The 12,959-nt window shown below is 51.7% G+C and overlaps 2 protein-coding genes across 9 annotated transcripts in view; one reads left to right on the plus strand and one right to left on the minus strand.

The window, feature by feature from the left end:
* Positions 1-12,959, plus strand: part of LOC119178803 (proteasome adapter and scaffold protein ECM29) — an 881,180-nt gene that overhangs the window by 260,000 nt on the left and 608,221 nt on the right. For 6 of the 8 annotated variants that reach the window (XR_012895350.1, XM_075895092.1, XM_075895224.1 and 3 more), the window contains exon 13: positions 12,760-12,885. The exons of the other annotated variants lie outside the window; for them this stretch is intronic. Coding sequence is in view for 5 of the 6 variants with exons in the window: in XM_075895092.1 (XP_075751207.1) it covers positions 12,760-12,885 (126 nt within the window). In the remaining variant the exon portion in view is untranslated. The remainder of the gene's footprint in view (positions 1-12,759; positions 12,886-12,959) is intronic. 8 annotated transcript variants of the gene reach the window in all.
* LOC142770618 (uncharacterized) lies at positions 8,451-12,152 on the minus strand (the record flags this gene model as incomplete). Its single annotated transcript, XM_075872689.1, has 4 exons — positions 8,451-8,840; positions 8,956-9,159; positions 10,173-10,350; positions 11,167-12,152. Coding segments are annotated over 4 exons (1,758 nt in total), but the record flags the coding sequence as incomplete, so codon positions are not given.

The raw sequence follows: 12,959 nt of genomic DNA on the forward strand, positions 1-12,959 counted from the left end.
CCAATGGATTATCTACAATAGAGCAAACATGCGCATTGTCTTTGGTGATGCCACACTAAAAAAAGTTCATTTTGGTGCAACTTAAAAGTGCTTCTGTATGTCGACACGGTGGTTATAGTTGCAGAAGGCCTTTTTACTATCATGTTTAATTTTTTGTAAGGCAGTAGACTATCCGTAAATTTAAATCTTTTAACTGAAATTGTTACCTAGATGCAACCTCTGCTACTAATATGATTCGTGTAGACTGTTTGAAGAACCTTGTGTCTCCTGGCCACAGGAACCATATCTGTGCCTTATTGCACCTTGGACACATGCTCGCCAAGCCCAAAGACTGCACTGCTCACCTGTGAACTGTCAAAGGGGGATAATTTACAAAGTACTATGCGAGTATTGCAACGCTGCTTACATTGGTGAAACAGGCAGCAACAAAGGATAAGTGAGGCTCAAAGAACACTAAGGAGCATCGCTTAAGCCACCCATGTGCGTTCTAAGACAAAGCACATTGAACACTGCTGGACAACATGACATGTCTTTGACTTCAACAATGGGACAACATTGGTGCAGGAGCAAAGGTGGGGTGAAAAAAAGTCCTGAAATCATGGTTTATCCGTCTCAAAAAATTGGTGCGCAACAGAAACTGCCGTTTCCTACCAGAGAGAGAGAGAGAGAGAGAGAAATGAAGAGGAAAGGCAGTGAGGTTAAGCAAGCTTCGGCTCAGTTGGCTACTTGGGGTGGGGAAAAGGAGAAATAATAGAAAGTAAAAAGAGAAAAAAAGAGTAAGAAAGAGATCGCTAAATAGTCGGCTCGAGACCACGCAGCATGGTCTCGTGTTGTTCTTTTACAAGCGCTCGGTGAGTCTGGTCTCCTACCAGACATTTATTCGGACATATGGGGCTAGCAGTGGACTGGGCGACTTCCGCTCGTTTAGTTGGATTATACGGAGGAGGCCACCTGCATAGGTGGCACAACATATATTTAGATTTGTTGTATTTTTTTTTTGTTAAGGGGGAACGCGGGTCTTAGAAAAGTAAAAAATGGCCAAAAAATCGATTTTGAGAAAAAGGTATTTTTCGAATCTTTGAACCTATAAACACCTCTCCTCAAATTATTAACGCTAAATTCGATAAAAAAATAGGTTAAAATCTATTTTCCAACCATCACGGGAGTCGCAAAACAACCCGCAAAACAGAAAATTTGTTCGAACTTCCCGCGCGCGCTGCCAGCGAAGCAGCCGGCGGATCGGCGCCATCTTGGGCTTGTTTTGAAGCTGGTTCCTTTGTGCGCGTTTTGCAGGCTCTCATTTTGGCGTAGCTCCAACACAACGACTGCCCTCCCCCGTTTTGCGAAGCCGTCTGCCGGACCGCTGATTGGCTAGAGTGCGCGCGCGCCGGCGAGCCTCCCGTCTCGCGCTTACCATTGACTGGCGCGGCGGCGCGGCCACGGTTGCTCGCTCTTTTTGTTTGTTTGTTTGGTTTTGCTCCGTCGGCACCTGCTCTCGTGCGTGTTATCTCGTCTGCTACCCGCTCGTGTACCGACGTCGCCGACGTATACGTCTTTCTGCATTTCGCCGGCATGGCTTGGGAAGCTCGCCTGAAGAAGAACACTCGTCAAGCTTTCGGCAGGAAACGAAAGCGAGCATGGAATGCGCGGCAGAAGGGAGTGGCCTGCGCGCCGCCGAGAACGCCGGAGATGGCCGAGGCAGCGCATTCTGACGCTGCCTCGGCCATATTAATGAGATATTAATATCTCATTAATATTGTGTTAAAACACGGAAAAACGAGCCCTTAGGTATACACTTCTTTCCCTTATATATATATATATATATATATATATAATATATTGTAGCGAAGCCTCCGAACTATGAAATGGGTCGAACTCTTGAGTACCTTCTAGTGGGGCTACCCAACAAGGACGCCGCTCGCCCTGAGGGCCCGTGCTTGGCTGTGACTGTCGCCATTGTGTATTCTCGCTCGTTGCCGGCTAATAAACGCCTTAACAATTTGGTGGAGAGTGCTGCGATCCCTGTGTATGCCTTTGGAGCTACGATCACGTACCCTGCCATCTACTATGTACCAAGACGCTTCTCAGCAAACGCCTCCTCCAATGCCACCCCCTTGTCCCGGTGTCCCTAGAATCCGCGATCCACCCATCTTCACTGGCGCTGATGGCACTGACGTGGAGGACTGGCTCGCCATTTACGACCGCGTGAGGGTCCCCAACAAATGGGACGAGGACGGCAAGCTGACCAACTTGGTGTTTTACCTTGCCGGTGTCGCCAGTTTGTGGTACAACAACCACGCGTCCGATTTTGCCATCTGGTCCGATTTCAAGACCGCAATCGTCAACGTCTTCGGCCGCCCTGCTGTTCGCAAGCTGCAAGCCGAGCAGCGCTTGCGTGAACGTGCTCAGGAGGCTGGTGAGTCATTCACCAGCTATATTGAAGATGTCCTCGACCTATGTAACAAATCCAATCACACCATGTCCGAGTCTGACAAGATCCGAAACATCATGAAAGGCATCGACGATGATGCCTTCACGATGCTGCTCGCCAAATACCCCGGCACGGTGGCTGAGGTCATCACACTGTGCCAGAGCTACGAGGAGCTCCGCCGGCAGCGTTCGATGACCCGACGCTCCCCACCACGAGCTGCAACGCTTGCTGGCTTGGAGGCCAGTTGTGACCAAGTGGCGTTGATGGCAGAACTGAAGTCCTTTATCCGTGAGGAAATCGCGCGTCAGTTCTCCCTCCTGCCCTTTTCCCACCAACCTGCTGTTCAACAATCGGCTACTACCCTTCTCCCTCCCATCCTCCGAGCGATTGAACAGGAAATAGCGGAGGTAATGCCTGCTTACCACCCCCAACAGCCTCCGGCTCCTGCGTCCCTGAGTTGCGCGCAAGTGGTCGCCAGGCCACCCCAAGTCGTTCAAGCACCCGCCCCTCTGACCTACGCTGAAGCTGCTGCACGACCTCCGTCCGTTGCAGCGGGTATGCCCGCTACGTGTGTTGACGTAACCCCTCAGCCTCAGCTTCAGTCCACCATGCAGCCACCGTTCCGTCCATGAGCCCTTGCGACATGGGTGAGACCTACCCTGGTGAACAGATGGCGCACACCCGACAACCGGCCCATCTGCTTTGCCTGCGGTTACGCCGGTCACGTGGCCCGTTATTGCCATCGCGTACAGCCGGCTCCAATTTCTTCACCTGTTGCTGGCCAACTCAGCCGTCCTTATCGCGAAGAACCGCCGTCTATGCCACCTCGATCTCGCCCAGGTCCATCTCGAAGATCACAGTCTCCACGACGCCGTTCCCTGTCTCCCATGCGGCCAAGTGCGGCAGCTCATGAGCGGGAAAACTAGTCGTCGCAGTCCCTGAGGCAAGGACTGCGACGCTATCGCAATGTGAAAGCCCTCAGAGCAGTCCCTCGAATGTCATTGACGTGCTTGTGGACGGTGTTTGTGCATCGGCTCTTATTGACACTGGAGCTGCCGTATCAGTTATGGACGAAAAACTCTGCCACTTACTTCGAAAAGTGACGACGCCACTTTCTGGGTTATCCCTCCGTACTGCAAGTTTGCACCGGATTCATCCTACAGCAGGGTGCACAGCTCGCGTTGTCATCCAGGACGTTCTGTATGTCGCCCAGTTCATCGTCATTCAGGCATGCTCTCATGACGTCATCTTGGGATGGGACTTTCTCTCCCGCCATGACGCTGTCATCCATTGTGCCGCCGCCGAAATTGAGCTCTCACCCTTCTCGCATTTGACGCCAGAAGACAGTCCCCCGACACTGAGCAAGATTCTAACGAAAGACGATACAACAGTGCCTCCAAACTCGACAACGGCTGTGTCTGTCTACTGCGCTGGTCTCTCCGACACCATTGGACTTGTTTCGCCATCTGACCGCGCTTGCAGCAGGAAAGGGTTGCTAGTACCTTTCGCGACCGTGCAGTCAACCAGGGCAACACTGCTATTTTTGTAACCAACCCGTTCCCGTACGCTGTTACCTTGCTTCAAGGGGAATGTCTCGGCAGAGTGGAACCAGTCGACGACGCACAAGTCCTGGACGTACCCGATGACACGCGCGCTCCCAGGTCTTGTACCATCAATGCTGTTTCCACTTCTGATTCGTCGTCTGCTGATGTATTTGGCCCCTCCATCGCTGACAACCTTACGGCCGTACAGCGTTCCCAACTTCTGGACCTGTTACAAGAATATCGTTCTTCTTTCGATGTCGGACGAAGTTCTCTCGGTCGCACGTCCGTTGTTACGCATCGCATCGACACTGGTGCCCATCCACCTTTACGGCAACGTCCATATCGCGTGTCGCCTGCTGAACGTCGAGTAATTAATGATCAGGTTGACGATATGCTCTGACGCGACGTTATTCGGCCCTCCGACAGTCCATGGGCGTCTCCTGTTGTTCTTGTTGCGAAGAAAGACGGTTCTGTGCGGTTCTGTGTGGACTACAGACGGCTCAATAGGATCACTCGCAGGGATGTTTATCCACTGCCACGCATCGATGACGCGATTGACAGCCTTCATGGAGCCGATTTTTTTTCTTCTCTCGATCTGCGCTCGGGGTACTGGCAAGTACCCATGGCTGACGACGCTCGACCAAAGACCGCTTTCGTCACGCCAGACGGCTTGTACGAGTTTAACGTCATGCCGTTTGGTCTATGTAATGCACCTGCGACCTTTGAGCGCATGATGGACACCGTTTTGCGCAACTTGAAATGGTACACGTGCTTGTGTTACCTCGACGATGTCATTGTCTTTGCTCCGGATTTCTCCACGCATCCCCAACGTCTGAAAGAAGTTTTCGCACGTGTGAGCAATGCCGGCTTACAACTAAATCTGAAAAAGTGCCGCTTTGCAGCACGGCAACTCACTATACTGGGGTACGTCGTGTCCAAAGACGGCATTCTTCCTGATCCTGCCAAGCTTCAGGCCGTGGCCGAATTCCCCAAACCTGCATCTGTCAAAGAACTGCGTAGTTTCGTGGGCCTGTGCTCATACATCCGACGCTTCATACGAAATTTCGCCACGATCATATCACCGCTGACGAAGCTCCTTGGAAGCAACGGGCCCTTCAATTCATGGTCATCCGAGTGCGACGACGCGTTCGCGAAGCTCCGCCATTTGTTGACGTCGCCTCCCATTCTACGCCACTACGACCCTATTGCCCCAACGGAGGTGCACACGGACGCCAGTGGAGTAGGCCTCGGCGCTGTCCTGGCGCAGCGAAAACCCGGATTCCCTGAATATGTCGTAGCATATGCAAGCCGTACGCTCACGAGAGCCGAGAAAAACTACACCGTCACGGAGAAAGAGTGCCTGGCGATCGTCTGGGCTCTTACAAAGTTTCGACCTTATTTGTATGGTCGCCCATTCGATGTCGTCACCGACCATCATGCACTATGCTGGCTTTCATCATTGAAGGATCCCTCAGGCCGTCTCGCCCGTTGGGCTCTTCGCTTACAAGACTACGATATCCGCGTGCTGTACCGCAACGGACGCCAGCATGCTGACGCCGACGCCCTCTCGCGCTCCCCTCTGCCTGAAGGTGATGTGCTCTGCTCAGTATCCTCGGCTGCTGTTTCTGCCATTGATGTTGACATCATCGCTACCGAACAGCGAAAGGATAATTGCATCGGCCCGCTCATCGACATGCTCTCTGATCCATCCGCAACGCCATCCACGCGTGCATTGCGTCGTCAAGCTCGCCATTTCGCCATTCGTGACGGCCTCCTACACCGACGCAATTACGACGCCTACGGCCGGCAGTGGTTACTCGTGATACCCCGCAGTCTGCGGTCAGAGATATGTGAATCCTTCCATTCTGATCCGCAATGCGCGCACTCTGGGGTATTCAAAACCTACCATCGCATTCGACAACGCTACTTCTGGCGCGGGATGTACCGCTATGTGCAGCAGTTCGTTCGCTCTTGCCTCGCTTGCCAACGCCGTAAACCGTCAGCCCACATGTCGCACGCCAGTCTACAACCGTTACCTTGCCCTGACCGTCCCTTTGGGCGCGTAGGTATCGATTTGTATGGACCACTTCCTCTGACGTCGGCTGGTAACCGCTGGGCCATCGTTGCCGTTGACCATTTAACGCGATACGCCGAAAACGCCGCTCTCCCTGCGGCTGCTGCGCGCGATGTTGCGTCCTTCCTGCTGCATCGATTTATACTGCGCCACGGACCACCCCAAGAGCTTCTCAGCGATCGAGGCCGTGTCTTCTTGTCGGAAGTCGTCAAAGCCATTCTGACGGAGTGCCATTCTGTCCACCACAAAACTACTGCTTACCACCCACAGACGAATGGCCTCACCGAACGCTTTAACCGCACCCTCGGCGACATGCTTTCTATGTACGTCGCTGCCAACCACACTGATTGGGATAATATACTGCCCTTCGTCACCTACGCCTACAACACCGCCCCTCAGAGCACGACTGGTTTTTCACCTTTCTACTTGCTGTACGGAAGGCACCCGTCGCACACCATGGACACGATACTCCCGTACACGCCGGATCCATCTGAGTGTACACCTATTTCCGAGACAGCCAGGCTTGCTGAAGAGTGTCGCGAGCTTGCCAAGACTTTTACGACGCAAGAACAAGAGCGGCAGAAGAGTATCCGGGATGGCTCCACCACTTCTGAGCCCACGTTCCTTCCTGGTGCGCTTGTATGGCTCTCGATCCCGACCTCTGCCGCTGGCCTCTCTTCCAAACTACGTCCCAAATACGAAGGCCCCTACCGTGTCATCGAGCGCACCTCACCCGTCAACTATCTGATCGAACCCGTTGAACAATCTTCGGACATGCGCCGCCGTGGGCGAGACATCGTCAATGTGGAGCGCCTGAAGCCTTATTATGACCCGCTCATAATAACAAGCTGTTAGGTCGCCAGGCGGCTCCCTCTTCGACCCCGGGGTAATTGTAGCGAAGCCTCCGAACTATGAAATGGGTCGAACTCTTGAGTACCTTCTAGTGGGGCTACCCAACAAGGACGCCGCTCGCCCTGAGGGCCCGTGCTTGGCTGTGACTGTCGCCATTGTGTATTCTCGCTCGTTGCCGGCTAATAAACGCCTTAACAATATATATATATATATATAGTGGTGATGCTCGACTGCTGACCCACAGGCTCTAATAGCCACATTTTTGATGGAGGTGAAAATGCTGGATGCTTGTGTACATTAAGGGGCACATAGAAGGCTTCCAGACAGTTGGAATTTCCGGACCGCTCCTCTGTGATATTCCTTGTAATTACATCATGTTTTTGGGATGTTAGATGCCTATAGTTATTATTGTTTTGTGTGCTTTTTCCCTTGCATGTTCTATTTGTAGGCTCTGGATAATTCTCTTTTCGTGACATGATTTTTTCTGCTATGGTATTCCCTTTTTCGGGTAATAACGTTTTGCTGGCTCAGAAATGTTCTGATGCTGTTCCTGTGCGCAAGATCCAGCTTGATGCACTCGAAACTTGTGAAATGTCTTAGAATATTTGTATCACACTTTGTGTGTGATGTGAATAGCTGCAGTCATCCGAGAGCATCGTAGCAAAAGAATTGACAGGTGCTTGAGTTGGTTGGTATGATTCATCATTCAGTGCACAATAGTAGACAACGAAAAAAAGAGCCAGAGACAAAGCAACTCTCCAGTCGTTCAGTAGAAACTAGAACAACTTAGATACATCATAGTCACAAGCACACCTGGTGGTTATGGAACACATTGTGATATTGAGATGCCATGATCCACAATCAAACTTTACATTTATCCGGTCCGCTAAAGCAGCGTCATAAAGCCTTAAAAACACGTGCTCGGCAGGAAAGCAATGTCCTCGTCTGATTACAATACAGAGGCCTGGCTGCACACCAACCTGTGTTGTTTTTCATTTACTTTGCTCTTTGTCATTGCTGGCAGTGCATTAGAAGATAAAGTTGTGCGAGCAATAGTTGAATACCTCCTTAAGGGGCCCTGCAACACTTTTCTAAGTAGTGATAGAATGCATTCACTAAAGGAACTTGTTGCCTCATGAATTCACCGCAGTGAATATTTTCGCGATTTGTTCAGTACGAGCTGAGTTACGAAGAATGGTCCCAAGCTCCAATGTCATTCTTTCTTCTTTTGCCTCCGAGAGCACTAAGCATGGAGGGGTGTGTGGTGTTTGCGAAAGACGTAAGAAGCACCAACAGCATCACCGTACAAAAAGACGTTTATTGTACGCAACACATCGAATATATACATAAAGGACAGACGCACCCCCTGGGGGTGAAAGAACACAAAGTAAAAACCGAAACTGAATAAAACGTACTCCCTCTCTTATATGTAGTGATTAGTTGTTAGTAAGTGTTAGTAAGAAACCCCTATGCATGCACTGTACATTTTACACGCTGTATACACATACATATTTACACTACATACACACTGTGCTATACACACAGGCAACTAGTGGGTCTGATAGTCCTTGAGCCAGACCGGTGGCCGGCGCTCTCGGGACGGCCGATGGGGATGCTGCACGGCCGGAGATGGTAATGAGCTTGCAGAGCTCTGTAGTACACCAGGAGACTGCGATTGCGGCCCGGGAGAAGACGGCTGCAGCATGGCAGGCTCCGGTACAAGCAGCTGCGGATCAGGAGCAGGCGACTGCGGTACGGCAGACTGTAGTACGCCAGGAGGCGGCAGCTGCGACCCGGGAGAAGGCGGCGGCGGCAGGGCAGGCTGGCTGCGGCACTTGAACCGGAAGCTGTGGCGCAGGTAGCTCCGAACGTTGGTATGGTGGACTCGTGCCCCTCTCAGGAACCCGGGAAAGCTTGGAGGCGTTCCATGTTCGGCCGTCTGCAAGTCGGAAAGAGGCAGGTCCCCTCCTCCCCAACACCTCAGTTGGCGAGGAAAAGGAGCGATCCCCCTTTAAGCGAACGGACGGCTTCTTGATATGAACGAAATCACCCACAGCTATCTTTGGCTGCTTAGCAGCTCTCCTGCGGTCCGTGTACTCCTTACTGCTTTGCTGTTGAAGCCGGACCCTTTGGCGCAGTCGCGCCAGTTCCTTTGCTGGGTCTTTTGCAAACGCTGGTGCCGAAAACCCCACAACATTCAATCTGGTTCGGGGCATTCGCCCATGCAGCAGAACTGCTGGGGCAACTCCAGTGGTAGCCTGTGGAGTACAGCGGTAAATAGAGAGGTTGAATAGAGAAATTGTAGCATAGGAGTTGCGCATTCCAGCGTGCAATTCGAAGTGGCCTTCTGCCACGTCCTTGCGAAGACAGCAACGATACCAACGCCTGATGGTCCGTTCGAATCTTGAAATGCCGACCCCAAAGGTAAGTGTGCCATCGTTCGCACGCCCAAATGCATGCCAACACTTCGCGTTCGCCGACCGAGTACTTTCTTTCTGCTGGTGACAAGGTACGAGACGCAAAAGCCACTGTGCGGAGCTCATGGCCATTTTTCTGCTGCAGAACGGCTACCAGCCCACAGTCAGAAGCGTCGGTCGACACGATGACTGGAAGTGATGGATCGAACATGTGGAGAACTGTACTTGAAGAAAGCATTTCCTTGACCCTCCGGAAACTGCTGTCTGCTTCGGCTGACCAGATGAATGGCTCATTCTTGCGAAGCAGAACGCGCATAGGCTCGACCACCTGGGTCAAGCGGGGAACAAACTTGGAATAGTATTCTACAAGACCCAGGAATGAACGGAGGGCAGCAACATCTGTTGGCACTGGAGTGTTAACTACCGAGTCTACTTTCTCTGGAAGCGGCGAGATACCTTGTGCTGTGACCTTATGCCCTAGGAAAGAAAGTTCTGGAACGTCGAAGAGGCATTTGTCATTCAATTTCAGGCCTGCGTACTTGACTTTCTGCAAGACCTTTGTTAAGTTCAGAAGATGTTCTTCTGCACTTTTCCCAAAGACTATCACGTCATCAATGTAGAACAACACACCAGGGCAGCCATCTAGAATTGTGGCCATCATCTTCTGAAATGCCGCTGGGGCAGAAGCTAACCCAAAGCAAACTCTCTTGAACCGAAAAAGTCCTTCATGCGTGATGAAGGCTGTCAGGTCCCTGCTGTCAGGTCCCTGCTGTCAGGTCCCTGCTGTCAGGGTGCAAAAGAACCTGATGGTAGGCAGAAGCCAAGTCAAGTTTTGAGAATAGTGTCGCGCCTACCAAGGCATGAAGGAGTTCCTCTGTGTGAGGCAACGGGAAGCTGCCTGGTACAATAGCCTTGTTAGGCTCCCGGAGGTCAACACAAATTCTGATGGTGCCGTCTTTCTTGTCAACGACAACAATGGGCAAAACCCATTCAGAAGCATCGATGCGTTCGATGATGTCAAGGCTCAGCAATCTGTGAAGTTCATTTGACACTGGTTCCTGAAGTGAATATGGAAGACGGCGCAGCTTCGAAGATACCGACTACACGCCTTGCTGAATCTTGACACGATGCGTAAACCGCTTAGCAAGACCCAACTCGGGACTGAAAACTGAACCGAAATCGTGTTCCAAGGCTGGCGGAAGGTTTGCTTGCCTGGGTTGCTCTAGTGACTGCATCGAAATGTGACAAGGTGTCTGGTCATTAACAGACGGCGGCAGGGCAACGGACGTGTGCAGGCACTCAAGAGTGGAGCCCTGTATTCGAAGATTTAAAGCCTTAATGCCGTCAAGGCCAATCAGACAAGTTCCTTGGCGAACGATGTAGAAAAGAAGTGGTGCAGAGCGCCCTTTAAACTGAACATCTGCCTGGAAACAGCCTAGCACGAAAATTGGGCGCTTCGAATAGTCAACCAAAGTGACATGCGGAGCTGGGAGGAGCAAACCGCTTTGAAAATGTTGGTGAAATTCTTGCTCTGATAGAATTGAAACAGACGACCCTGAGTCAACAAGGAACGACAACTTGACATCCGCTACGCGCACTTGTATGTTAATTGCGCTGCGAGCGAGATGCTACACAGTCAAAACTTGCTCAGAACTTCCCCCTGACAAAGCATCGTCATCGATGCCAACTTCACGAATCCTGCCTTGCATTTGACGCTTGCGGTTGCATACTTTCTGAAAGTGGCCCTTGATACCGCAAAACAAACACTTCTTTCCCTGCGCAGGGCACTGTGACGTTGATGCGCGGTGATTCCGCGAGCCGCATCGGAAACAGTGTGGTGAAACGGACCGGCTATGTCGGCCTCGCCGAGGGGGGCGGGGCCCCTGCTGCGCACGCGAACCGCTAGCGCTTGGAGAGTTTTGCTGAAAATGCGCTTTTGGCTGGAAATTGAATTTTCGCGAAGAATGCGAATACTGGGAACGACGCCGTACAGAAACAGGCTCGACCGAACCAGAAAATTCCTTCAGCTCTTCAGCTGCTTGCTCAAACTGAAGAGCGATCCGCACTGCGCTCTCGATCGAAAAAGAGGAACCCTCGAGCAGCAACCGTTCGCGTACGCGGTTGGAAACAACGCCGGCAACAAATTGGTCCCGCAGAGCATCATCTTGTGAAGCGAACGAACAATGCGAAACGAGCTCCCGTAAAGCAGCAACAAAGTCATGAACGGACTCGCCTGCATGTTGGCTGCGGCGGTGGAAACGATGACGCTCGACGACGACGTTACACGTCGTGGAAAACTGCTGCCGTAAGGCGATGAGTGCAGCCTCGTACTCGTCAGTAGCGGTCGCGGGAGGCTTCTCTTGTACTTCCGGTGCTGCGGCGCTTGCTGGTGCTGCGGCATTTGACCTTGCAGGTAAAGTCCGGTAAACACGCTGCCCTTCCGCCCCCAAACAATGCAGAAGAATGGCCTTGCGTCGCGCTGGTGGGAACTCGGCTGCTCCGGACGCTTGAAGGTAGACTGTTAAAGTCTGCGCCCACTTTTCCCATGGAAGTGACGGCCGGCCGGGCGTCGGGAGGAACGGCGGCGGCGGAGCAAGGCCGGAGAAACTTATGGCAGGGTGGACCCGGACGACACTCGATGCTGAAGGTAGCTTGACGTGTTTATCCCATCCTCGTCGCCAATGTGGTGTTTGCGAAAGACGTAAGAAGCACCGGCAGCACCACCATACAAAAAGACGTTTATTGTACGCAACACATCGAATATATACATAAAGGACAGACGCGCCCCCTGGGGGTGAAAGAACACAAAGTAAAAACCGAAACTGAATATAACAGGGTGTGAAGGAAATGCGTCATGTGTGCTTTGGGACCTTGAGCATTTTCTCTCTTTGAAATGCAGAACTTTTCAGTGCATTAGCATGTGCTGGGGTTGACAAGTTGTGGCCTTTCTTAGCGCCCCCAGTAATGACTGAGCGTGCTTTGCTCAAATCAGTGAATGGCTCCATACTTGGCCTGGGGCTAAGCGTCAATTGTTGAGGGAAGAGGGGAAGTGATTTTTAGCTGATTTTGAGAATTTATTGTAAATTTCAGGCCGCATGCTGCTCTCTAATATTTTGCTCGTGGGTTGTCTGGAGCCTCGACTACCGATCAGCAGCATTTTCTGACCTTGCTCGAAAAGTGTTTCCAAAGCCCATTTGAAAGGTCCAAAGAGGCCCTGCCCCAATGACCGAAGCGTGCGAGCTAATTGCCTGTGTGACTAATGAAGTAATCCCATTCATAGACTTCACATTGTTCTTCGAAGGCAGGTTTCTGCTTCTCTGGAGTCTGGAGTGCTGTCTGCCCATTCGTGTAGGCATTGAGAGCATTACCCTCTGAGAATGAGGACACTTGTATCCGACTAAACGCCTTGTTGAAGCCTTATTGGCTGTTTTTTTATCACAGTTACCACAACATGACAGTATACATTACCTCATTGGTGATGGGACGTTCTGGCCGTCTTGTAATGAGGTCAGGCGAGTCACAAAAGGAAGGTCCCTCTCGCCCGCTTTCAGGTGTGGTGTGAATGAGGTATGTGCTACGAGTGTTGCGTAATCTGAGGTGTCCTTGTAATCACTGCATTTGGAATCCACTGTAAGTGGCTG

The sequence above is a fragment of the Rhipicephalus microplus genome, chromosome 1, assembly GCF_043290135.1.
Source record: "Rhipicephalus microplus isolate Deutch F79 chromosome 1, USDA_Rmic, whole genome shotgun sequence".
Lineage (NCBI taxonomy): Eukaryota > Metazoa > Arthropoda > Arachnida > Ixodida > Ixodidae > Rhipicephalus > Rhipicephalus microplus.